This window comes from Ranitomeya imitator, chromosome 6 (genome assembly GCF_032444005.1).
Source record: "Ranitomeya imitator isolate aRanImi1 chromosome 6, aRanImi1.pri, whole genome shotgun sequence".
Classification (NCBI taxonomy): domain Eukaryota; kingdom Metazoa; phylum Chordata; class Amphibia; order Anura; family Dendrobatidae; genus Ranitomeya; species Ranitomeya imitator.
In genome coordinates, this window is record NC_091287.1 from 33946042 (window position 1) to 33972409 (window position 26368).

Here is a 26368-nt window from a genome sequence, read left to right on the forward strand (position 1 = left end):
TTCCTATAGCTTCCACAAGGGGGCGATTACAGCCTGCAAATTTATACAGATCCCATTGTAGTCAACAGCGGCAACATGAATTTATATGCTGTGAGCTCCCCCTACTGGCAGCTGCCTGTACAGTCTGCAAACAGATTAAATCCTTGCCAAATTTATTATCCAACCTTCATTCAATGAGATACTTTATACACAGGAAATAAAAAGGATGACAATTTTTTTTTTTTAATAGATATCTGTACAAATGATCTGCCTGTGACACCTATGGGAATGGACTACTGATACCATGTAGCTTCCTCCGGCGATCCAATTCATAAGTGTGAGCTGAGCAGCTAAATGATACCAGACAGACTGATTGCTGGAGGATTAAAGATGGGTTGGAATATATATATTTTTTGCCGCTGCAGAATTTTATCGCAGCAGCACGATGCACAATTGTCAACGTCTGACATTCAAGAATAAAAGGAGACTTTGGCCCAGCGTCTGCAGTAAAGAATAGGTGCATCCATGATTTTTTGGAATTATGGATGATTACTGTTCTCAATGATTGCTCCATATAAGTAATAGGTGCATTAAAGGAAATGTGGCAAAATGATCCTCTTTAATAAATAGCGTGAGTTGATTTCCATTTGCCTGCGTCGTCTGGCAATATTGTTCAGGAGGCTCAGTGACCACACGGTGCCTATATGCTTTTGAACGGCTTCCCGAAAAGGCACCTTTTCAGATGTTGGCATTCATGGCTTTTCTTTTACAAAAAATAAATTGTACAGGTGCAAAAATGTACAGGTGTTAAAAAAGAGTAATCCGATGAGACTTGATTTTACGAATAATTTTGACAAATTTAACAAATTTTGACATCCAGTTTTAGACCGATATTATATGCATGGTTTATCTGAAAAGAGGGCGTGGTTTATAATCTGCCAACAAACCTCAAACATTTTTGGTGCAAAATATTTTTTTTTTAAAGTAAACCAACCGAGAGGGGGAGTAAAATTAAATATAAGGGTCTAAATACGATACTATTATCACGTAGAAAGAACCATATGGATATATTTAGCTCATTCTCAGGATTTCTGGTCTAAGGAAGTCTAAACATTACACAGGACTTGTATATTTGACCCCAGAAGTTCGAGGACCTCTTTAAGCAAAGCAGGACATACTGCCAAGTAATTGTACAGTCAGTGAGCAAATAATGCTACAGACAAACCCCAGGAATTTCAAGTTTAGAATTTTGACAATTATTTATTTTCAGGAAAAAATGATAAATATCAGACATAATTTGTTTTATTTTTAATAAATGTGAATTGTCCCTTTAAATATTTGGCATATACCACATTCAATATAAAGCTTAAACAATTGTCACTGCTATAATATAAGGCTTACTGTATATAGAATGTGCAATGTGCATGACTTCAGAGATAAATATATTTATGGTGCATGTACGTAAAGAATTGGGATTAGATGAATCCAGAACGTGTCGCCTCTCCTGACGTGTCTGAAGCAGAGTTGTGTGTTCCCTATAAAATAACATTTCTAGAGCATCTTATCTCTGATGTTTTTGCTGTGCTGTTATTACTCCTGGAAATCTTTGAATAAACTGACAACTGGGTGTTAAAATTCCCCTTGACAATAGGGTGTGTCCTTCCACAGTGTGACGCTGCCCGTGCTGATTGGACAGTATGAGGTTATATAGAGACGCATCCCGTGCTGGTAACACCCACTTTGCAATTTCATCAGACATTTGCAGGAAGGATAACAGAGGAACGGCGATATTTAGAATTTTTGGATAAGATTTTTTAGAGTTTTTATTTGATGGGTAACGTAAATATTTACTAATACAAAAATGTCATTAGAGCTGACCAACTATCTGGAAATGGAATCTCGTATCCATTATAACCGTATCACATAGACGTTAGCATAGAGACCCTTCCTGATTCATGACGTCAAATCTCCCAAAAATTGAATATGGGTCAATTTTGTTTCCATTAAGGAAATTCAATGCAAATCGAATCTGCCAGTAAGGGGCAAAAAGGCTAATAAGCTCTTACTCACCTCTTCTCAGCCCTCCTCTTACCTAACCCGCCACCACTGTTGCCTGCCTGATCCTCCAAAAGGTCCCTTTTCCATCTTCTCCTTCCTCAAGTTCTTTCGCTGCTGACTAAGCCCCATGCGGTCATTTGGACGCATCGCATGTCAAAGACATTAAAGGAGTATTCTCAAGTTATTAAATTGCCTCAGTTAATTAGACCACATGAAAATAAGCAAGTTTGCAATTGACTTGCTTTTTTCTGTTTGCTGTCATTCATCTGTAATGAGATCTTTCATTTTACATAGAGTACAGCTTGTTTACAAGGAGCTTGGCCACCAGACCCTGGTGTCGAAATGTCTGCAGTAGTTACATTACAGGCTGAAGAGTCAACTTCTAATATCACAGTCAGCTCTCTCTAGTCCATTGATTTCTATACAACTTTTAGATGCTCACCTTCCTCTTTTATCATCTCAGCTCCTAATGAGGGTTCTCTTATCAATCTTGTAGAATCACAATCCCCAGGATCTGGAATTTATTGTGCTTCAGCAAGACAGACCAGAACTGTTACTCAACAGAGGAGCACCTGTTCCCCAAGCAACCAGGAAGTAGGGAGATTGCATAGCTCTGAGCTGCTCAAGAGGCTACTTAGAAATGTCCCTTTAATGTCTTGCGTTGTGCCCCATGTGGTCACATGCGATGCCATGCATGCCATTGATGTTCATTGCTCCCCATGTGACCAAATGCTGCCTTCCTGAAGACCCATAAGAAGGAAAAAAGTATTCAATCTGAGGGCATAGCAAAGAGAAAACAAGTGTGAAGCGTTGGTATTTTAACCCTTTCTTGGCCCTCAGAATTAGGAAGAATGGCAGAACACCGTTCACCACTGTTTGCTGGATTTGCACAAATTAAATAATCAAAAAATTAATAAAAAAATGGGATTCCTTTAGTGTTAATGAGCTCATCTTTATATAATGGATTGCAAAAAAATGTGTACATGTGAGGGGAGTTCAGCTCGTAGAAATATGTGTAGGGGGCCAAACCGAGCTTATAAACCCCATAACATCTAATGTTTGCTTAACACAGTCCCCTTGTAGTCAGATGATAGAGTAGAACAAAAATGCAGGTCCAAAGAGTCTGAAACCTTCACCAGATGCCCTGACGAAAAGGAGGCATTAGAACCCTTATCAACATTGGCATTGGCACTGTAGAAACACTTTAGTCCTACCTAGGTTCTGCCTGATTTCGCTTCCAATCCCAAACAGAACCAGCGTTTGTAGGGTAGGTCGTGTAAACCCAACCCTTTTCCTCCTGGGAAATGTAAAATTTGCTGGGACTATTTAAGAGAAAATCAGGACACTCTTGGAAAAATTGGGTTAGTTGGCTAGTACACATCAGTGTTCCGCAAGGGCGTGACCTCCGCCTTCTCCGACCAATCAAATACCCACCAGTTGTCCAGATCTCACATTGTTTCAGAGGAAGACTGAAAACTTAGGTCCCAACCCAGTGAAGATGTCACATAAGCTCCATCAATGGTGCCAATTTTTTTAGGCATTCTGTACAGTGCTCATGGGGACATGTGTTTTTTTTTTTAATATTGAACTATGTCCGTGAATGGTTGTAGATTTCAGCAGCTACTATTGGTCGCCTTTGATTTCCTTTCCCATCCCTGGCGGATTTTTGTGATCCTCTGGTCCAGACATGGCACAATCAGGATGAATTTCACCACCAGTACGGCACATGGGATAATTAGTGAAACCACAAAAGCTGGAGGGAGATACCATCGGTAGAAAGGTCCATAGATGAATCTGTCCCCACCGTAGACAAGTGTATGTGCAGTGCACAGCACCAAAGTCAGGTAGCCTAGTTTTGACTGTAAAAAGTAATAAAACATTTAAAAAATGAGTTAGTCACAAACTTGAGAAAGAAAAACAAAAGAAAAGGAATAAAATTGAAGAAAAAATAATAAAAAACTGAAAAACATATATATATATATATATAAGAGAATCTACATGTTCCACAATGCAAGAAAATTCAGAAATCCTATAAAAAATATAAATCCAGTCCCCATGTATAAGGGTAATGAGTAAAAATGACTTTACTGAAATTAGTGAAGAACTCAAAGATAATGGCAAAGCCAATTTTCTAATCACAAATTCTAAAAAGGAACATGGATTGGATTATGCAATGTGCTCACCTGTACAAAGCGAAATTCCCGCCAGTTCACAGCATTGCTTACTGATGGCAGCGATGTGATGCCTAATAAAACGTAAAAGAAAAATCCTAGTATGCCCAATGCCACGTAGGAGTCAGAAAGCCAGGCATAGTAGTTTCTGAATGGGTATGTATCATTGTTTTTTATCTGAAAAGAAACAATAGGAACTAGTATGATTTCTAGAAAAAATTTTTCATGTGACAATCATAGTCCTAATCTCAGACACCTTCCACTTACCCTTTTCCCTAAGATATTGTCCTTATCTACTACAATTCACTACTATTGTGAATGTTGGATCCTGTGTTATCTACTGTATACAGAGGTGTTATCAGTCATTGTACAGGAGGAGGAGGTGAGCTGTGATATCACCTATTGTGAATGGTGAATGCTGTGTTATCTACTGTATATAGAGGTGTTATCAGTCATTGTACAGGAGGAGGTGGTGAGCTGTGATATCACCTATTGTGAATGGTGGATCCTGTATTGTCTACTGTATATAGAGGTGTTATCAGTCATTGTACAGGAGGAGGAGGTGAGCTGTGATATCACCTATTGTGAATGGTGGATCCTGTATTGTCTACTGTATATAGAGGTGTTATCAGTCATTGTACAGGAGGAGGAGGTGAGCTGTGATATCACCTATTGTGAATGGTGGATCCTGTGTTATCTACTGTATATAGAGGTGTTATCAGTCATTGTACAGGAGGAGGAGGTGAGCTGTGATATCACCTATTGTGAATGGTGGATCCTGTGTTATCTACTGTATATAGAGGTGTTATCAGTCATTGTACAGGAGGAGGAGGAGGTGAGCTGTGACATCACCTATTGTGAATGGTGGATCCTGTGTTATCTACTGTATATAGAGGTGTTATCAGTCATTGTACAGGATGAGGAGGTGAGCTGTGACATCACCTATTGTGAATGGTGGATCCTGTGTTATCTCCTGTATATAGAGGTGTTATCAGTCATTGTACAGGAGGAGGAGGTGAGCTGTGATATCACCTATTGTGAATGGTGGATCCTGTATTATCTACTGTATATAGAGGTGTTATCAGTCATTGTACAGGAGGAGGAGGTGAGCTGTGATATCACCTATTGTGAATGGTGGATCCTGTGTTATCTACTGTATATAGAGGTGTTATCAGTCATTCTACAGGAGGAGGTGGTGAGCTGTGATATCACCTATTGTGAATGGTGGATCCTGTATTATCTACTGTATATAGAGGTGTTATCAGTCATTGTACAGGAGGAGGAGGTGAGCTGTGATATCACCTATTGTGAATGGTGGATCCTGTGTTATCTACTGTATATAGAGGTGTTATCAGTTGTCAAGGTAAAAATATATATCTTTATACTCTTTTGTACTTTTATATATACTTGTGCTGTGAAACAATAAGTTTTTCCTTTATGCTTGCTAATGCAGATGTAATTGTATTTAAGATGGCTGCCAGTATTCACCTTTGCCTTAGTTTTTGTTCTTGCCAAGAATCTACTTTAGTTTCTGAAGCTAAAGTATCGTTTCTGGAGAAATGGAAATTTAAAGTGACGTGGAGGAAGGAGGATCCATCATATGACGTCAGACCAACCAGAAGGACTGAATACTAGATACATTGCTTAAACCCCGCCTAACCCCGCCCTCTGCACACCTTCCCCAATAGATCATATAATGTTGTGTATCAGAAAATAAAGTTGTTGTTGCTGTGACGTTACACATGAGCATGCAATGAGTTTGAACCAGCATTGTGTCTGACTCATTCTTATCCGGTACCAACATGCTCTTAATCTGATTTGGAATGACTGGTGGATGAAGGGTATTGTCGTGACGACCCCGACACAGTCATTGTACAGGAGGAGGAGGAGGAGGTGAGCTGTGATATCACCTATTGTGAATGGTGGATCCTGTGTTATCTACTGTATATAGAGGTGTTATCAGTCATTGTACAGGAGGAGGAGGTGAGCTGTGACATCACCTATTGTGAATGGTGGATCCTGTGTTATCTACTGTATATAGAGGTGTTATCAGTCATTGTACAGGAGGAGGAGGTGAGCTGTGATATCACCTATTGTGAATGGTGGATCCTGTGTTATCTACTGTATATAGAGGTGTTATCATTCATTGTACAGGAGGAGGAGGAGGTGAGCTGTGACATCACCTATTGTGAATGGTGGATCCTGTGTTATCTACTGTATATAGAGGTGCTATCAGTCATTGTACAGGAGGAGGAGGTGAGCTGTGACATCACCTATTGTGAATGGTGGATCCTGAGTTATCTACTGTATATAGAGGTGTTATCAGTCATTGTACAGGAGGAGGAGGTGAGCTATGACATCACCTATTGTGAATGGTGGATCCTGTGTTATTTCCTGTATATAGAGGTGTTATCAGTCATTGTACAGGAGGAGGAGGTGAGCTATGACATCACCTATTGTGAATGGTGGATCCTGTGTTATCTCCTGTATATAGAGGTGTTATCAGTCATTGTACAGGAGGAGGAGGTGAGCTGTGATATCACCTATTGTGAATGGTGGATCCTGTGTTATCTACTGTATATAGAGGTGTTATCAGTCATTGTACAGGAGGAGGAGGTGAGCTGTGATATCACCTATTGTGAATGGTGGATCCTGTGTTATCTACTGTATATAGAGGTGTTATCAGTCATTGTACAGGAGGAGGAGTGTTATGAACAGGTAATTCAGAACCACAATGGACCTTGAAGTTCAGAGCACACAAGGTGACCTGACATTTACCAAAAACATAGGACAAGCTCTGAGACATGGAAACTCTGCTGACCGCAATCCCTAATCCTAACACACCACACTAGAGGTAGCCGTGGATTGCGCCTAACGCTCCCTATGCAACTCGGCACAGCCTGAGAAACTAACTAGCCCTGAAGATAGAAAAATAAGCCTACCTTGCCTCAGAGAAATTCCCCAAAGGAAAAGGCAGCCCCCCACATATAATGACTGTGAGTAAAGATGAAATACAAACACAGAGATGAAATAGATTTAGCAAAGTGAGGCCCGACTTACTGAATAGACTGAGGATAGGAAAGATAGCTTTGCGGTCAACACAAAAACCTACAAACAACCACGCAGAGGGGCAAAAAGACCCTCCGCACCGACTAACGGTACGGAGGTGCTCCCTCTGCGTCTCAGAGCTTCCAGCAAGCAAGAAAAAAGCAATATAACAAGCTGGACAGAAAATATAGCAAACAAAAATAACACAAGCAGAACTTAGCTTATGCAGGATAGAGAGGCCACAGGAACGATCCAGGAGGAAGCAAGACCCATACTAGAACATTGACTGGAGGCCAGGATCAAAGCACCAGGGGGAGTTAAATAGAGCAGCACCTAACGACTTAACCTCATCACCTGAGGAAGGAAACTCAGAAGCCGCAGTACCACTCTCATCCACCAAAGGAAGCCCATAGACAGAACCAGCCGCAGTACCACTCATGACCACAGGAGGGAGCTTGGCCACAGAATTCACAACAGTACCCCCCCCTTGAGGAGGGGTCACCGAACCCTCACCAGAGCCCCCAGGCCGACCAGGATGAGCCACATGAAAGGCACGAACCAGATCGGCAGCATGGACATCAGAGGCAAAGACCCAGGAATTATCTTCCTGACCATAACCTTTCCACTTAACCAGATACTGGAGTTTCCATCTCGAAACACGAGAATCCAAAATCTTCTCCACAATATACTCCAATTCCCTTTCAACCAAAACCGGAGCAGGAGGATCAATAGATGGAACCACAGGTGCCACGTATCTCCGCAACAATGACCTATGGAACACGTTATGGATGGAAAACGAAGCCGGAAGAGTCAAACGAAAAGACACAGGATTAAGAACCTCAGAAATCCTATATGGACCAATGAAACGAGGCTTAAATTTAGGAGAGGAAACCTTCATAGGAATATAACGAGATGACAACCAAACCAAATCCCCAACACGAAGTCGGGGACCCACACAGCGCCTGCGGTTAGCGAAACGTTGAGCCTTCTCCTGGGACAAAGTCAAATTTTCCACTACATGAGTCCAAATCTGCTGCAACCTATCCACCACAGTATCCACACCAGGACAGTCCGAAGACTCAACCTGCCCTGAAGAGAAACGAGGGTGGAACCCAGAATTGCAGAAAAACGGCGAAACCAAAGTAGCCGAGCTGGCCCGATTATTAAGGGCGAACTCAGCCAAAGGCAAAAAGGACACCCAATCATCCTGATCAGCAGAAACAAAACATATCAGATATGTTTCCAAGGTCTGATTGGTTCGTTCAGTCTGGCCATTTGTCTGAGGATGGAAAGCCGAGGAAAAAGACAAATCAATGCCCATCCTAGCACAAAAGGCTCGCCAAAACCTCGAAACAAACTGGGAACCTCTGTCAGAAACGATGTTCTCTGGAATGCCATGTAAACGAACCACATGCTGAAAAAACAATGGCACCAAATCAGAGGAGGAAGGCAATTTAGACAAGGGCACCAAATGGACCATCTTAGAGAAGCGATCACAAACCACCCAAATGACCGACATTCTTTGAGATACGGGGAGATCCGAAATAAAATCCATAGAGATATGTGTCCAAGGATTCTTCGGGACCGGCAAGGGCAAAAGCAACCCACTGGCACGAGAACAGCAGGGCTTAGCCCGAGCACAAATCCCACAGGACTGCACAAAAGAACGCACATCCCGCGACAGAGACGGCCACCAAAAGGATCTAGCCACCAAATCTCTGGTACCAAAGATTCCAGGATGACCAGCCAACACCGAACAATGAACCTCAGAGATAACTTTATTCGTCCACCTATCAGGGACAAACAGTTTCTCCACTGGGCAACGGTCAGGTCTATTAGCCTGAAATTTTTGCAGCACCCGCCGCAAATCAGGGGAGATGGCAGACAAAATTACCCCCTCTTTGAGAGTACCCGCCGGCTCAGACAAACCCGGAGAATCGGGCACAAAACTCCTAGACAGGGCATCCGCCTTCACATTTTTAGAGCCCGGAAGGTACGAAACCACAAAGTCAAAACGGGAGAAAAACAGCGACCAATGAGCCTGTCTAGGATTCAACCGTTTGGCAGACTCGAGATAAGTCAAGTTTTTGTGATCAGTCAAGACCACCACGCAATGCTTAGCTCCTTCAAGCCAATGACGCCACTCCTCGAATGCCCACTTCATGGCTAGCAACGCTCGATTGCCAACATCATAATTTCGCTCAGCAGGCGAAAATTTCCTGGAAAAGAAGGCGCATGGTTTCATCACCGAGCAATCAGAACTTCTCTGCGAAAAAACAGCCCCTGCTCCAATTTCGGAAGCATCAACCTCGACCTGGAACGGAAGCGAAACATCTGGTTGGCACAACACAGGGGCAGAAGAAAAACGACGCTTCAACTCCTGAAAAGCTTCCACAGCAGCAGAAGACCAATTGACCACATCAGCACCCTTCTTGGTCAAATCAGTCAACGGTTTAGCAATGCTAGAAAAATTAGCGATGAAGCGACGATAAAAATTAGCAAAGCCCAGGAACTTCTGCAGACTCTTCAGAGATGTTGGCTGAGTCCAATCATAAATGGCCTGAACTTTAACAGGGTCCATCTCGATAGTAGAAGGAGAAAAAATGAACCCCAAAAATGAAATCTTCTGAACACCAAAGAGACACTTTGACCCCTTCACAAACAAAGAATTAGCACGCAGGACCTGGAACACCATTCTGACCTGCTTCACATGAGACTCCCAATCATCCGAGAAGACCAAAATATCATCCAAGTATACAATCAGGAATTTATCCAGGTACTCTCGGAAGATGTCATGCATAAAGGACTGAAACACTGATGGAGCATTAGAAAGTCCGAATGGCATAACCAGGTACTCAAAATGGCGTTCGGGCGTATTAACTGCTGTTTTCCATTCATCGCCCCGTTTGATACGCACAAGATTATACGCACCACGAAGATCTATCTTGGTGAACCAACTAGCCCCCTTAATCCGAGCAAACAAATCAGACAGCAGCGGCAAGGGGTACTGAAATTTGACCGTAATTTTATTTAGAAGGCGGTAATCAATACAAGGTTTCAGCGAACCATCCTTCTTGGCCACAAAAAAGAAACCCGCTCCCAATGGCGACAATGACGGGCGAATATGACCCTTCTCCAAAGACTCCTTCACGTAACTCCGCATAGCGGCGTGCTCAGGTACAGATAAATTAAACAGTCGACCCTTAGGAAACTTACTACCAGGAATCAAATCGATAGCACAATCACAATCCCTATGCGGAGGTAGGGCATTGGACTTGGGCTCATCGAATACATCCCGGTAATCAGACAAGAACTCTGGGACCTCAGAAGGGGTGGATGATGAGATAGACAGAAATGGAACATCACCATGTACCCCCTGACAACCCCAGCTGGACACAGACATTGATTTCCAAACTAATACTGGGTTATGGACTTGTAGCCATGGCAACCCCAACACGACCACATCATGCAGATTATGCAACACCAGAAAGCGAATATCCTCCTGGTGCGCAGGAGCCATGCACATGGTCAGCTGGGTCCAATACTGAGGCTTATTCTTGGCCAAAGGCGTAGCATCAATTCCTCTCAATGGAATAGGACACTGCAAGGGCTCCAAGACAAACCCACAGCGCCTAGCATACTCCAAGTCCATCAAATTCAGGGCAGCGCCTGAATCCACAAATGCCATGACAGAATAGGAAGACAAAGAGCAGATCAAAGTAACAGACAAAAGAAATTTCGACTGTACCGTACCAATGGTGGCAGACCTAGCGAACCGCTTAGTGCGCTTAGGACAATCGGAGATAGCATGAGTGGAATCACCACAGTAGAAACACAGCCCATTCTGACGTCTCTGTTCTTGCCTTTCAGCTCTGGTCAAAGTCCTATCGCACTGCATAGGCTCAGGTTTATGCTCAGATAATACCGCCAAATGGTGCACAGATTTACGCTCGCGCAAGCGTCGACTGATCTGAATAGCCAAAGACATAGACTCATTCAGACCAGCAGGCATAGGAAATCCCACCATGACATCCTTAAGGGCTTCAGAGAGACCCTTTCTGAAAATAGCTGCCAGCGCACATTCATTCCATTGAGTGAGCACAGACCACTTTCTAAACTTCTGACAATAAATCTCTATCTCATCCTGACCCTGACACAGAGCCAGCAAATTTTTCTCTGCCTGATCCACTGAATTAGGTTCGTCGTACAGCAATCCGAGCACCAGAAAAAACGCATCAGTATTACATAATGCAGGATCTCCTGGCGCAAGGGAAAATGCCCAGTCTTGAGGGTCGCCACGTAATAAAGAAATAATGATTTTAACTTGTTGAACAGGGTCACCAGAGGAGCGGGGTTTCAAAGCCAGAAACAGTTTACAATTATTTTTAAAATTCAAAAACTTAGCTCTATCTCCAGAAAATAACTCAGGAATAGGAATTTTAGGTTCTAACATAGGATTCTGAACCACTAAATCTTGAATGTTCTGTACTCTTATAGTGAGATTATCCATCAAAGAGGACAGACCCTGAATATCGATGTCCACACCTGTGTTCTGAACCACCCTGATGTAAAGGGGAAAAGAAAGACAGAACACAGTGCAAAGAAAAAAAAATGGTCTCAGAACTTCTCTTTTCCCTCTATTGAGAAGCATTAGTACTTTGGGCCTCCAGTACTGTTATGAACAGGTAATTCAGAACCACAATGGACCTTGAAGTTCAGAGCACACAAGGTGACCTGACATTTACCAAAAACATAGGACAAGCTCTGAGACGTGGAAACTCTGCTGACCGCAATCCCTAATCCTAACACACCACACTAGAGGTAGCCGTGGATTGCACCTAACGCTCCCTATGCAACTCGGCACAGCCTGAGAAACTAACTAGCCCTGAAGATAGAAAAATAAGCCTACCTTGCCTCAGAGAAATTCCCCAAAGGAAAAGGCAGCCCCCCACATATAATGACTGTGAGTAAAGATGAAATACAAACACAGAGATTAAATAGATTTAGCAAAGTGAGGCCCGACTTACTGAATAGACCGAGGATAGGAAAGATAGCTTTGCGGTCAACACAAAAACCTACAAACAACCACGCAGAGGGGCAAAAAGACCCTCCGCACCGACTAACGGTACGGAGGTGCTCCCTCTGCGTCTCAGAGCTTCCAGCAAGTAAGAAAAAAGCAATATAACAAGCTGGACAGAAAATATAGCAAACAAAAATAACACAAGCAGAACTTAGCTTATGCAGGATAGAGAGGCCACAGGAACGATCCAGGAGGAAGCAAGACCAATACTAGAACATTGACTGGAGGCCAGGATCAAAGCACCAGGTGGAGTTAAATAGAGCAGCACCTAACGACTTAACCTCATCACCTGAGGAAGGAAACTCAGAAGCCGCAGTACCACTCTCATCCACCAAAGGAAGCTCATAGACAGAACCAGCCGCAGTACCACTCATGACCACAGGAGGGAGCTTGGCCACAGAATTCACAACAGAGGAGGTGAGCTGTGATATCACCTATTGTGAATGGTGGATCCTGTGTTATCTACTGTATATAGAGGTGTTATCAGTCATTGTACAGGAGGAGGAGGTGAGCTGTGATATCACCTATTGTGAATGGTGGATCCTGTGTTATCTACTGTATATAGAGGTGTTATCAGTCATTGTACAGGAGGAGGTGGTGAGTTGTGATGTCACCTATTGTGAATGGTGGATCCTGTATTATCTACTGTATATAGAGGTGTTATCAGTCATTGTACAGGAGGAGGAGGTGAGCTGTGATATCACCTATTGTGAATGGTGGATCCTGTGTTATCTACTGTATATAGAGGTGTTATCAGTCATTGTACAGGAGGAGGAGGAGGAGGTGAGCTGTGATATCACCTATTGTGAATGGTGGATCCTGTGTTATCTACTGTATATAGAGGTGTTATCAGTCATTGTACAGGAGGAGGAGGTGAGCTGTGACATCACCTATTGTGAATGGTGGATCCTGTGTTATCTACTGTATATAGAGGTGTTATCAGTCATTGTACAGGAGGAGGAGGTGAGCTATGACATCACCTATTGTGAATGGTGGATCCTGTGTTATCTACTGTATATAGAGGTGTTATCAGTCATTGTACAGGGGGAGGAGGTGAGCTGTGACATCACCTATTGTGGATGATGGATCCTGTGTTATCTACTGTATATAGAGGTGTTATCAGTCATTGTACAGGAGGAGGAGGTGAGCTGTGATATCACCTATTGTGAATGGTGGATCCTGTGTTATCTACTGTATATAGAGGTGTTATCAGTCATTGTACAGGAGGAGGAGGTGAGCTGTGATATCACCTATTGTGAATGGTGGATCCTGTGTTATCTACTGTATATAGAGGTGTTATCAGTCATTGTACAGGAGGAGGATGTGAGCTGTGATATCACCTATTGTGAATGGTGGCTCCTGTATTATCTACTGTATATAGAGGTGTTATCAGTCATTGTACAGGAGGAGGAGGTGAGCTGTGATATCACCTATTGTGAATGGTGGATCCTGTGTTATCTACTGTATATAGAGGTGTTATCAGTCATTGTACAGGAGGAGGAGGAGGAGGTGAGCTGTGATATCACCTATTGTGAATGGTGGATCCTGTGTTATCTACTGTATATAGAGGTGTTATCAGTCATTGTACAGGAGGAGGAGGAGGTGAGCTGTGACATCACCTATTGTGAATGGTGGATCCTGTGTTATCTGCTGTATATAGAGGTGTTATCAGTCATTGTACAGGAGGAGGAGGTGAGCTGTGACATCACTTATTGTGAATGGTGGATCCTGTGTTATCTACTGTATATAGAGATGTTATCAGTCATTGTACAGGAGGAGGAGGTGAGCTGTGACATCACTTATTGTGAATGGTGGATCCTGTGTTATCTATTGTATATAGAGGTGTTATCAGTCATTGTACAGGAGGAGGAGGTGAGCTGTGATATTGCTTATTGTAAATAGTGGATCCAGAGTATTCTATTGTATACTGTATTTGCCATTGTAGTTCTGCCTTTGATGATGAACTGCTTTAAAGTCATCTGTATAGAACAGGAAATGTCAAAGTATTTTAAGATTTTAGGACACTTTAAAATTTAGAGCCTTGACAAATGAAATAATGTCACCAAAATTCATAAAATATAATACAAACTTAATTTAAATTATGTTATTTTCTGATCATGCGGTCCCTTTAAAGGGCATTTTGCAGCTGGCCACATATGTTACTTCAAGTATTCCTAAAGAAAAATATAATAATATGACGGAATGGGCAACAATAAAATGCATCCATACAGTACAAATTATTGCAAACCTTCTCTTGAACTCTACTTTCTTATTAGGGTTCTCCAGTGAAGCCCATAAATGTAACAACGACCAACCTGCAAATATTAGGGTTCTGGTTATACTATAGTATAGTAGTGATTACCTGTTTGACTAGATAATAGTCCGCCCACCATCGTACATAGTATCGAATAGGCATAACCAAGGTGTAGATAGCATGTAGGAAAGCATACGCCAAGGCTATAAGTCCCAGCTGTTTTCGGCAGAGCATCCATTGGTCCAGCCAGTTGGGGAAGCGGTTATATTTTGTGCCTCTATAGAGCTGGATGATAGCAGCAATAATTCCCGCTAGGTAAACTAAAGCCAGAAGAATAAGGGACACAATAGGGAACACTCTGTTAGGAATAGTTATGGCAATAAGATAGGAGGTGTCTTCTTTTCTTACAGCCAACGGGTGAAGCACTTCAGTCACCAAGCAATAGAGGAAAATCAACACCGTGAATCCGGCACAGATGTAACATGGCAGTCTCCACATTGGAAACAGCTGTAGGGGGTAGTTCTCTATCTCGTTGGCTGCCAGTAGAGATCCTTGGTCCAGGGGTGTAAGTCCAAGAGAACGGGCGATCTCCATCACCTCTTCCTTTGCCTTGTTGTCGTCACCACAAATAAAGACCTGTTGCGAGACAAGTCAACGTTGCAAAATTGTGTAATCAAGGGCGTCTACTTTCTAAAATCAGAGATATTTGAGATATGGAGCTCACGTAAAACTTGTCTTTCAATAGACCCAGAGTCATCGGCCATGATGCCAAGTTATGAGTGGACCCTTCTAACTTTGTAGAAAGGTCCTCCTGTTTCAATGTCCTTGCGTAACTCATTGCGTTTGCAAATTGTCACATTATCATTAGAAACTCCATTGCATTTTTTTAATGCAAATTTGCAGCTGCTTTCTACAGTACCAGCAAAGTCTATGGAATTTCAGAAATCTCATGCACACGCATTTTTTTTTGTCGTCAGTATTTTGTGCTTTACATATGGACATAGAGCATGTCACTTCTTTCAGTGTTTTTTTCAGTGTTTTTCACCCATTGACTTGAATGGGTGGTGAAAAAAAAGCTGAAAAAAACGCAGGTATCATGTTTTGCTGTGTTTTTTTTTCCAAAACCTGATTCTATAGAATAGGACTTTTTTTTCAACACTAAAATTTATCAGCATGAACAAGAGACAAATCTAGCATGCCAAAACCGCCACAGAAAACGCACAAAAAACGCATAAAAAAAACAGCAAAAAGAAAACACAACAAAAATATGCTTTTTTCTGCAGCTTCTTTCCTGAGATCAGGTTTTGCTGTAGAAAAAAAACACTGAATAAACACTTAGTGTAAACTTACCCTAATACACACAACGCATTGATAAGAATGAAAGTGTGTAATGCTTCATTTTCCCAGTGGGGGCGCTGCACAAAAATTGAACACTTACTGTTGACCCCAAAAGATGAATATCCATTCCATGTATTGTTTTTTTCAATTAAGTATTAATGTATCCTCTTTTAAAATCTATTTCCTTTGCGTGTGATAAAGCGTATTTTAAGCCTGTCGGTAGGTTTTTACACCCAAAACTAATGTCATCACAGTGAAGTACCTGTAATGATCATTACTTCCATGACTGTTTTATTACAAATTTGTGTCTGTTGTTTTGTAATCCATTGGCGAATTCTTTTGTAAATGAGCTCACAACTTCAGGGGCTTGAGCTGCACTTATAGGTCTATGGCCTCTTTCTCCTCCCGACGCCGTCCTCCTGCCAGTGATTGACAGGTCACTCTTCTCTATCACCAGCTCCACTCATTTCGGGGGTGAGGCCACCTCTGGGAATGATGTCTCCTGTGCAAGATGTCGGTCTCGGTGACCTATTTTCCCACCTGAGATCTCAAGCAGGTGCCATCATTCCCAGTGGCGGCACATGTGCCAATGGATATTCCAGGTCTCGCAACGTAATTAGGACGTTACTACACATATTCCACCTCCATAACGATGGCGCCTGTATGAGATGTTGGCCTGGGGGACCATGTCATAGAGATGAGTGACCTGTCAATCACTGGCAGAAGGACGGCTCCGGGAGGACTAAGAGAGCTGTAATTGCAGGCCAAACTCCTGAAGTTGCGAGCTCATTTACATAAGAATTTGCCAATGGATTACAAGACAACGAAGACATAGGTTTATAATATAAAGGCGCGTACGTAATCATCATTACAGGTTCTGTGATGACGTTACCTTGGGGTCTAAAAATCTGCTGACAGGTTCCCTTTAAAGAATATGAACACCTTCTGGGGAAATTTTATTTTAATTAAATGCGTGTATTTTGTCCTAAAAATAATTTTTATCTTCAACTTTCATTACAAATGTTATACTGTTTGGTTTTTATGTCTTCTTCATTTCCCTGTCCATTGCCGGCTGTAGAGCGAGTCAACTGAGAATTCGGCAATGACCTCATCCTGTCGGAGAGCTTGTAATTCTTTTATCTGTCCTTTTCTGAACCCCTCTTAGCTGATTTAAAATATGTCCACAGACATCAAACAGACCAAAGTTAAAGGTGGAGGGAAACAAAGCAAAACAGTGCAACATTTTTTAATGACACCCTATTGCGAACATGATTTTTAGCCCCAAATACATTAATATAATAAAAAATGAAAAAGTTCCCAAATGGTGTCCAAATCCTTTACACCAAATCCTTTAAACAGAGCCTTCACCTATCACATGTTATTTACAACACTGGTGTCTTCTAGAGATGAGCAATGAGATTTAGATCACCTTGGTCTGGCATTCAGTTTGGTCCTTCATGGCAACCGGACCATGGTTGTATTCCCTTTTGCACCGGCATCCTGCTGCTTACTAGGCTTTTGTGATGTTGACGTTGTCTGGGGCCAAGTAAGAGTCAGAGGTGCCCAGGAGGCCGTGCAGAGGGTTACTCATGCAGAATTGTACACTGCCTTGATCTGTCTGCCATCAAGAACCAAATCTACTTGTTCATCTCTAGTGCATTCTTATGAGGTAGAGGGTCCTTTGAGCCTTATTGCCATGAAACCTCAGCACACGCCCTGTTATGATCTGGTGGCCTAGGAGCAGCATGAGACGTACTCTGGAGAAGGTGGTACCTGTACTGACCGCAAACCCTGAACTTAGCAGCGCAACTAGAAGTAGCCGTGGGGGGTACCTAACACTCCCTAGACCCCTCGACACAGCCTAAGAACTAACTACCCCTAAAGACAGAAACGGGAAAACTATCTTGCCTCAGAGAAAATCCCCAAAGGATAGATAGCCCCCCACAAATATTGACTGTGAAAGGAGAGGGAAATAACATACGCAGACATGAAATCAGGATTTAGCATAGGAGGCCACACTAGCTAAAAAGGAAGAATAGGACAGAGTACTATGCGGTCAGTATAAAAACACTAGAAAATATCCACCACAGAAAATACGGATCACCACATCTGACTAAAGACATGGAGGGTATATCTGCATCTCCAGAGACACAGCTTGGCTGCAAAAAATCCTTCACAGACAAAGCTGGACAAGACAAAACATGAAAATGCACAGAACTCTAAGGTCCACAGCAGGTGGACAGCAAAAACAAGGCCAGAACTTATCTTTGAAGAAATGAACAGCAGAACAGGAGAGACCAGGTATGGATGTGAATCCTCCAAAAACAATGGACAACTGGTACTGAATAAAGGATAAAGCAGGACTTAAATAGCCCAGCGCAAATTGCAAAAAATGGATACACCTGATAAATGCTGCGATCCAACTACCGCAGCACTACCACTCATAACCACCGGAGGGAGCCCAAGAGCAGAATTCACAACAACGCCCCAGTTGAGTTGGTGCTCAATGCTAATGTATCCCTAACTGTTGGTTTAACTCTAGAAGTAACTTATAATCATGGCAATGCTCAATCATTGATAGCACCCAGGAATCACTATGTTCTGGCTAGGAAAGCTGCAGTAGAAACACACAGAAGAAGCTCCAGAAGCTTTAATATAGCCCATGATGTAGAGAGACGTAATGTAGATTTTGCACCAGCTACATTCTTGATGTATCTGGCAATTTTCATCATTCTGACCATGCTCTTATTAAAGAGTAGTGTTGATGGAGCACTGAGATGCTTGAGTGCTCGGTACTCGAATTGGGCACTTCGGACACTCAGGCGTACTCTACTCGAGTAACGAGCATAATGGAATTTAACGGCAAACTCAAGCATTATTCCAGAGGAAAGAAAAATTCTCTGTGTCTCACTCTCTGCGCTCTGCTCAGTTAATTCACTTAGGGGAATCCGAGCACTGGAGCCCCACGCGATACTCGGCATTGCTCGCTACTTGATTGAGCACACCAATGCTCGATCTATAATCGAGAAGTGCAGAGCATCTCTATAAAGAGCTTTGCTGGTGAGACCCCTTTTATCAACTGGCTCTCCACAAGGAGGACCAATGCCTTCCAAGAAGACTTCAATGGTGTAAATGGATTATGTGTTTTGGGATGTAATGGACAAACCAAAGCCAAAAAGCGTTGGCAAAAGAGCTGAATTTCTTGTAGGTTTGTCCCCAATGGTAACAATTTGAAGCTACTTCTCCCCTCAACAACATTGTGCCATTTATAACAGGACCTTGGTTTGCCTGCCACCTCTGATCCTCCTATAGTTATACCTCTTGTGTCTCTCATTGGTTTCCCGATGGGTATATCTTTAATGCTCACCTGTCTACTTGCATCTAACGTTCCGGACTGCAGCGCCCAGGCAGAGACTGTGTTGAAAGCCTTAACTACTTTGCATCCTGGTAACAAACCGGCCAGGTATTCCGCATTGGATTCCGGGTACTGGTTTATTTTCAGATTGTTGCTGACGTCTACCAAGACTTTACCCTTCAAAACATCGGCAATACCAGAGAGAAAACCATAGTGTTCTCTGTGGATGGCTATGATAATAACTGAAGATTTTTTTGCTGCTTCTGCATGGTCAAAAATTTCTGCTCCCTTAGGGATGAGATTGGAAGAATTAGGATTTCTGCTCCCGAAAATAAGAGAATAGCCGCATTGGAGCAACTTGACTCCGAGAGATCTTCCAAAATCTCCTGTTCCAAAAATACAAACAGTTTTGAGTTTTGCTGACTCCATTGTCCGAAGTGGAAAACAGTTTGATGAATCAACGTTTTCCTGCAAAATATAAACATGAATCATGGGTGAGGATCAGTGACAACAGACTTGATGACAATTTGTTTTCATCTTTTAATTATAGACAGTTTTAATTATTTCTGTTTATTCAGAGATTTACACCGATTCATCTTCACAGGGGTCAGTCAAGGACAAGGGGGCCCAATCTGGCCTCAAGAAGTGTTAAAAGAAAACTTTGGGAACAGCTGTTTGATGTTTTTGCAGGGAGTTGGCCAAACAGGTACAACGAGGAATTGGGGCAACATGGTAAAAAATATCCTTATGAAAATAAAAGTCAGGGGGAGGAGGGAGATGCAGCTTCAGCTTCTTCTTCTGTCTTTTATTTCCAGTGATACAACACAGGTCTTGGAGCTGAAGTCAAGGTATATAGTCTCCAAAATACCATAGAGCCTTCTTCTGGAAAACAGGGAACAACAGAGGAGCTGCATAATTTACCTTAATTGTGAGTGCAATGCTACCATCCTGCATTATTTGTAGTGATTGACCACGTTCTAAAAAGCAATGAAATGTTGTGCGCTGCCATAAATTAGCATTATTTCCGAAGGTCCATTTCAAGACCCTTTGCTGCCCATGGATCTCAGGTGTAAACACTGGACAGCAGCTGCTGAGAAGAACTTCTGCGCATGTGAATAGTTTTTTTTGGCACCTGGGCAAAATAGGATGTAGTCAAGTAGTTCCCCACCTGACTGCTACCATCTTGATTGCCATGGACGTGTTAGTAGATGTAGTATTTGCACTGCCAATCTATACACTGCAGGTAAATTAAAACACAGCATAGCGGTTTTCCATTGGGGTATTCAAGATTGCTTTATCTGTTAAAAACATTTCAGGGATTTTTTAAATTTGGTTAGAAAGTGTTCAACCCCTTCAAAAGAGTCATTTTGAAAACATTAGAGGAGTTGTTCAAGTTTGGGGCTAAATTTTGCAGTCACTAAATGGGACTGCAGACTTGTGAATCCTCACAGTGCACACTGTCAGGGGTCACCAGTGTCAACGCCAGGGGCGCAGTATGCGATTTGAATACTTCCGGCCACATTCCGACTAGACATGTCAGGCCTCGTTCAGTTCACTTGTATTGAATGAGGTTGTGCACTTCTAGTTGGCATGTGACCACATCTATGCAAATAGCATCTGGCATCTCCTGACAGTGTGTTCACTGAGCTCTGTGAGGATTCACAAGTCTGCAGACATAGAGCGACTGCAGACTTATACCCCAAGCCTGGATAACCCCTTTAAATATTCTTCAAGCCAGATAAAAAGGAATGCTCTTCTATTTCCAGCAGAGGTTGATCATGCACACCTGTGCTCCATTCTGTGCTCTACAGATCTCAATTCTCTGGTTCCAGAGCCCAGATCTCAGCATCACTGGGGGGGTCCCAGCTATAGGACCTCCAGCAATCAGTCAATTAAACTCATCCTACAGATAGGTAGATAACTAGTAGAATACAGTTGTCATGAAATCTTCCATCGACGTCTCTGCCCCAATCTACACAGCAAAGCTAAATAGCGAGCTTCAATAAACAGGAAATGTCTACTGTGATCGCTTTGGTGGCCAATGTAGAAACTAAAATATTTCATTTTTTTTACTGGATAGTTACATAACATGCTAAAAAGAAAGTAATATAAAAATAAGTTTATTGTAAAAACCTGGTTGAAATCATTTTACTTTCCGATGATACTTTCCTTATAAAAACAGAGATGACTTCACATGCCAAGAATTTCAACACTCCAAAATACTTCAAGCAGAACAAGGCAAACGAAATAGCTGCTTCCCCATATCATTACCGCAGGCTTCTGGGAACATAAGGCAGCATATACACAGCTAGTAATGTATTCTCTCTGTCGGATTTAGCTTTACATACCAATGATCACTGAGCCAGTATGTGATCCCGAACTTACCGCTCCGTTTTGTTCCATCCTTGCAGAAGTCAATGCAAATCCTTCCTGAAGCAACAAGAGTATATTATCCAAGACGCCTGCAGCCTTTAGCCGGGAACATGAAGTGTCCTGTGTATTTTACATAGAGTCACATTTGCCAGATTTAAATCCCTCCCATACCAGGAAAGGTTTGGGCAAGATTACTCGGGGAAAGTCCGAATACTTCAGAAAACACAAGTTTCTTAAAAAAAATACACTTTAGGATATTGGTAAATTTACGGTGTAGAGCAACTGACAGACTCATATTCCATAGCTCTGTATGAGTCACTGAATCTGTAAATTTTCATAATCTTTGTAGATTCCGGCCCTGCAAAAAATTACAGCACATCCCTCATCACTTTACAGTTTAAGGAGGAACTGCCTCTGGATGAAAAAAGTCCAGTTCTTGCTAATAATTTATTCTCGCTGATCTCTTGAGCGTTTTGATTTGTTTTTGTTTTAAATCCACCATAAAGTTCCAGAGCTAAGGACCTTTTTATCTAGTGACTATTTTTATGTCCTTAACTAAGTGGGCGTGTCCCATAGGACTCTCTGGAGGCGTGTCATTAGGCTGCTCTGCATAATCACCCTGTGAGCCACGCCCCCTTGTAAAGACTGTAAAAATCTGCACTATATAAAGGGGCCCATATCTATTGTGAATTCTGTTATCGAACTCCCTCCTGTGGTCATGAATGGTACTTCGGCGAGTTCTGTCCATGGACTCCCTCTGGTGGCTGTGAGTGGAGCTGCTGCTTCTGAGGTTCCTTCCACAGGTGATGGAGTTTATTCGTTGGCTGGCTGCTCTATTTAACTCCACTCAGATCGTTACTCCATGCCAGCTGTCAATGTTCTTGTACTGGTTCAGTTCGCTCTTGGATCTTTCTGGTGACCTGTCTACTCCAGCAGAAGCTAAGTCCCTGCTAGTTAATTATTTGTTCATTGTTTTCTTGTCCAGCTTGCTATAATGATTTTGCCTTGCTAGCTGGAAGCTCTGGGATGCAGAGTGGCACCTCCGCATCGTGAGTCGGTGCGGAGGTCTTTTTGCACACTCTGTGTGGTCTTTTTGTAGTTTTTTGTGCTGACCACAAAGATACCTTTCCTATCCTAAGTCTGGCCTCCCTTTGCTGTAACCTGTTTCATTTCTGTGTTTGTGACTTCATCTTAACTCACAGTCAATATATGTGGGGGGCTGCCTTTTCCTTTGGGGAATTTCTCTGAGGCAAGGTAGGCTTTATTTTCTATTTCTAGGGCTAGTTAGCTCTTAGGCTGTGAAGAGGCGTCTAGGCCGAGTTAGGTACGCTCCACGGCTATTTCTAGTTGTGTGATAGGATTAGGGGTTGCGGTCAGCAGAGTTCCCACTTCCCAGAGCTTGTCCTGTGAGAGTTTAACCATCAGGTCGTTCCGGGTGCTCCTAACCACCAGGTCCATAACACATATCTCTGGATCTGTGTGGTAGATTAAAACAATAAAAAAACAAATTCTTAGGGAAGCAGCTGGAAAAAATAAGAACATGCACTCCCCACTTTTTACATAGTGAGAGGTCTTCCTTAAATTTATAGAACACTTTTCTCTATGTATTATGTTGTGATTTTGACTTATATTATGTCTATTCACATCTATTCATTATGTCTATTCACAGTCTATCTACATTCAAAGTTGCTATCCTTTTTACAAACTTTGCATAAACAAAAAGTACAAAAAAGTATAAGAAACTTTGTAATATACCTTGTCAGAGAAATGTTTCCTTTTGTCCACTTACGTGCCATTTCTTCTCCTTCCTCTTAAACTTATAATTTACTGTGAAAAATTGATCCTGCTCCAGATGAAGGAGAACAGGAATCCCATATGTCTGTATGTGCTGTGTAGGAGACATCATAGCATGTAGTCTCTACCTACTAGCTCAGAGACAACTGATGACTAGAAATAAAGCCTGCAGAGGGGAAAACTGGTGAAAAATGCAAAATACAAGTCATATAATGACCAGAAATAGCATCTTTTTTAATGTACACACACAACACCTTAATCTGAAGTCATTTGTAATGATAGGTACACTTTCATTTCTAATTAGTTCCCAGGCTAAATGATCTGTTATCTGCTAGCATCCCCTTTGCTTGTTCACTGTCACAATAGGATATGCCTTACATTTTAGGAGATTGTGGGGCTGATTTATAAAAACGTTTAAACCACAAAAGTTTTCACTTTGGATCTGCACAGGAACAGAGCAGGGAAGGAGCTAGGGCTGCAAGGGTCATAAGTACTCCCTCCGTCAAATTCATCAAAATGTATATATAGTACAAACCAAAAGTTTGGACACACCTTCTCATTTAAAGATTCTTCTGTATTTTCATGACTATGAAAATTGTACATTCACACTGAAGGCATCAAAACTATGAATAACACATGTGGAATTATATACTTAACAAAAAAGTGTGAAACAACTGAAAATATGTCTTATATTCTAGGTTCTTCAAAGTAGCCACTTTTTGCTTTGATGACTGCTTTTCACACTCTTGGCATTCTCTTGATGAGCTTCAAGAGGTAGTCACCAGAAATGGTCTTCCAACAATCTTGAAGGAGTTCCCAGAGATGCTTAGCACTTGTTGGCCCTTTTGCCTTCACTCTGCGGTCCAGCTCACCCCAAACCATCTCGATTGAGTTCAGGTCTGGTGACTGTGGAGGCCAGGTCACCTGGTGTAGAACCCATCACTCTCCTTCTTGATCAAATAGCCCTTACACAGCCTGGAGGTGGGTTTGGGGTCATTGTTCTGTTGAAAAATAAATGATGGTCCAACTAAACGCAAACGGATGGAATAGCATGGCGCTGCAAGATACTGTGGTAGTCATGCTGGTTCAGTATGCCTTCAATTTTGAATAAATCCCCAACAGTGTCACCAGTAAAGCACCCTCACACCATCACACCTCCTCCTCCATGCTTCACAGTGGGAACCAGGCATGTAGAGTCCATCCGTTCACCTTTTCTGCATCGCACAAAGACACGGTGGTTGGAACCAAAGATCTCAAATTTGGACTCATCAGACCAAAGCACAGATTTCCACTGGTCTAATGTCCATTCCTTGTGCTCTTTAGCCCAAACAAGTCCCTTCTTCTTGTTGCTTGTCCTTAGCAGTGGTTTCCTAGCAGCTATTTTACCATGAAGGCCTGCTGCACAAAGTCTCCTCTTAACAGTTGTTGTAGAGTAGTATATAGTTAATGAATAGAACTAGCCCAGTGGGTGAGGACTAGTGTTACTGAGAAAGTCGGCACTTCCTGGTAGTGACTCAGATAGGGAAGTACCATAACAAGGTGAAGTTCAGGTGCAGTGGGCTGCTGGGGCCAATCATTCGAGGCAGTGTGAGGCAGTACTAATTTTCATTGTGGACATCCCTGCAACATCTGCAGCTAAAGGCTCGGTTCAGGTACTAGAGAGAGTGCCTGGCCTTCTGACATCTCAAGGTCGGTGGACGTGAAATCACGTGAAGGGCACGTGGCTGGTCCTGGGTGCACTGCTGAAGTGGACCGAAAATTCTTGAGGCTGACGAAATCAGTGAGCTTAGGATGGTCCAGGATGAATGAGTGGTAGAGATGAAGATACGTTGTGCTAAGGAAGTAAGAAACGTGCAATGCTATGACCTTTCACAAATGTCAGAACCTGATGAACTTGAACTGACTCGTAAATGTTTGCTTATTGCAATGAACTTGGTGTTCCCTGAGTTGTGTGTGGTGGCTTCTGAGAAAGGAAGCCTGGAGGCAGAGGAGGCATTTGGCCTACAAGTGAGTGTGATGCTCCCCACACCTAAAAGGACACTGCTTTCCTGTAAAGTGCTAGAGTGTAACCAGACAGCAGCTAGGTCATGACTACCGCTCATGGCCACTTTACACTTGGCGTAGTCAGTAGGATCAAACCATACATCAAGAAAACTTGACAGATGCGGGGAAGGATCCAGTGAAAACAAAGATGGCACTGAGCACAGAATGCAAGATGGCGGTCAGTGGCATAAAATGGCAAGACGGACCAGGCCATCGTGGGTGTAAGAGTGAATGAGCATGAAAATCCTTCCGGCCTGTAAAGAGTGGCTTGTTTGGAGAGGCCTACATCTAGTGAGCAGTGCCCAGCCCCCAATGGAGCTGGTGGAAAGCAGCTTGATCATGACTACCGCTCGTGGCCACTTTATACGAGTGTGATCCGGTGTTTTGTTGGATCGCACTTGGTCATATGCCCGATCCCTAACAGTATGTAATTTATTACTTATTTCAGAGTAGCTGTAAAAAGATTTATTGCTTGCTCAGGCCTGCGTCCACAGTATTTTTTGTAAGGTGTCATGAATGTAGCCACATTTTTTTAACACTCATTTAAAGAGAAATTGTCATCTGATTCACTAGTCTATATCCACCATAAAAACAGGATCTGTTCACATTGATAAGAAAAAGTTCCTTGGAATAAACTTGATTTATGAGTCGATAGACCGTTGTCAATATAAAAGTTTGTAAAACAACAACGTTCTCAAACTCGCTATTTTGATATGATAAGACAGAATTTACCGTACCTGGAGGAAATACATTTTTCCATATCAAAAAAACTGATTTTATCTGAGAAACATCTGCATAAAACAAACAAAAATAGTTTACCTGCTGTGTCTTCTCATGGCAATTCTGCTTATTTGTCTCCTGCAGGATACGTTTAC

The 26368-nt window shown here is 42.4% G+C and overlaps 1 protein-coding gene across 1 annotated transcript; it reads right to left on the reverse strand.

The window, feature by feature from the left end:
- Window positions 1–1212: 1212 nt before the first annotated feature.
- LOC138641792 (metalloreductase STEAP4-like) lies at window positions 1213–21776 on the reverse strand. The gene is made up of 5 exons (XM_069729444.1): window positions 21669–21776; window positions 19296–19751; window positions 14699–15226; window positions 4221–4385; window positions 1213–3896 (listed from the first exon to the last, which is right to left on the reverse strand). The coding sequence occupies exons 1-5, from the start codon at window positions 21684–21686 to the stop codon at window positions 3651–3653; spliced, it is 1413 nt and encodes a 470-aa protein (XP_069585545.1). The 5' UTR covers window positions 21687–21776; the 3' UTR covers window positions 1213–3650.
- Between the last annotated feature and the right edge of the window lie 4592 nt (window positions 21777–26368).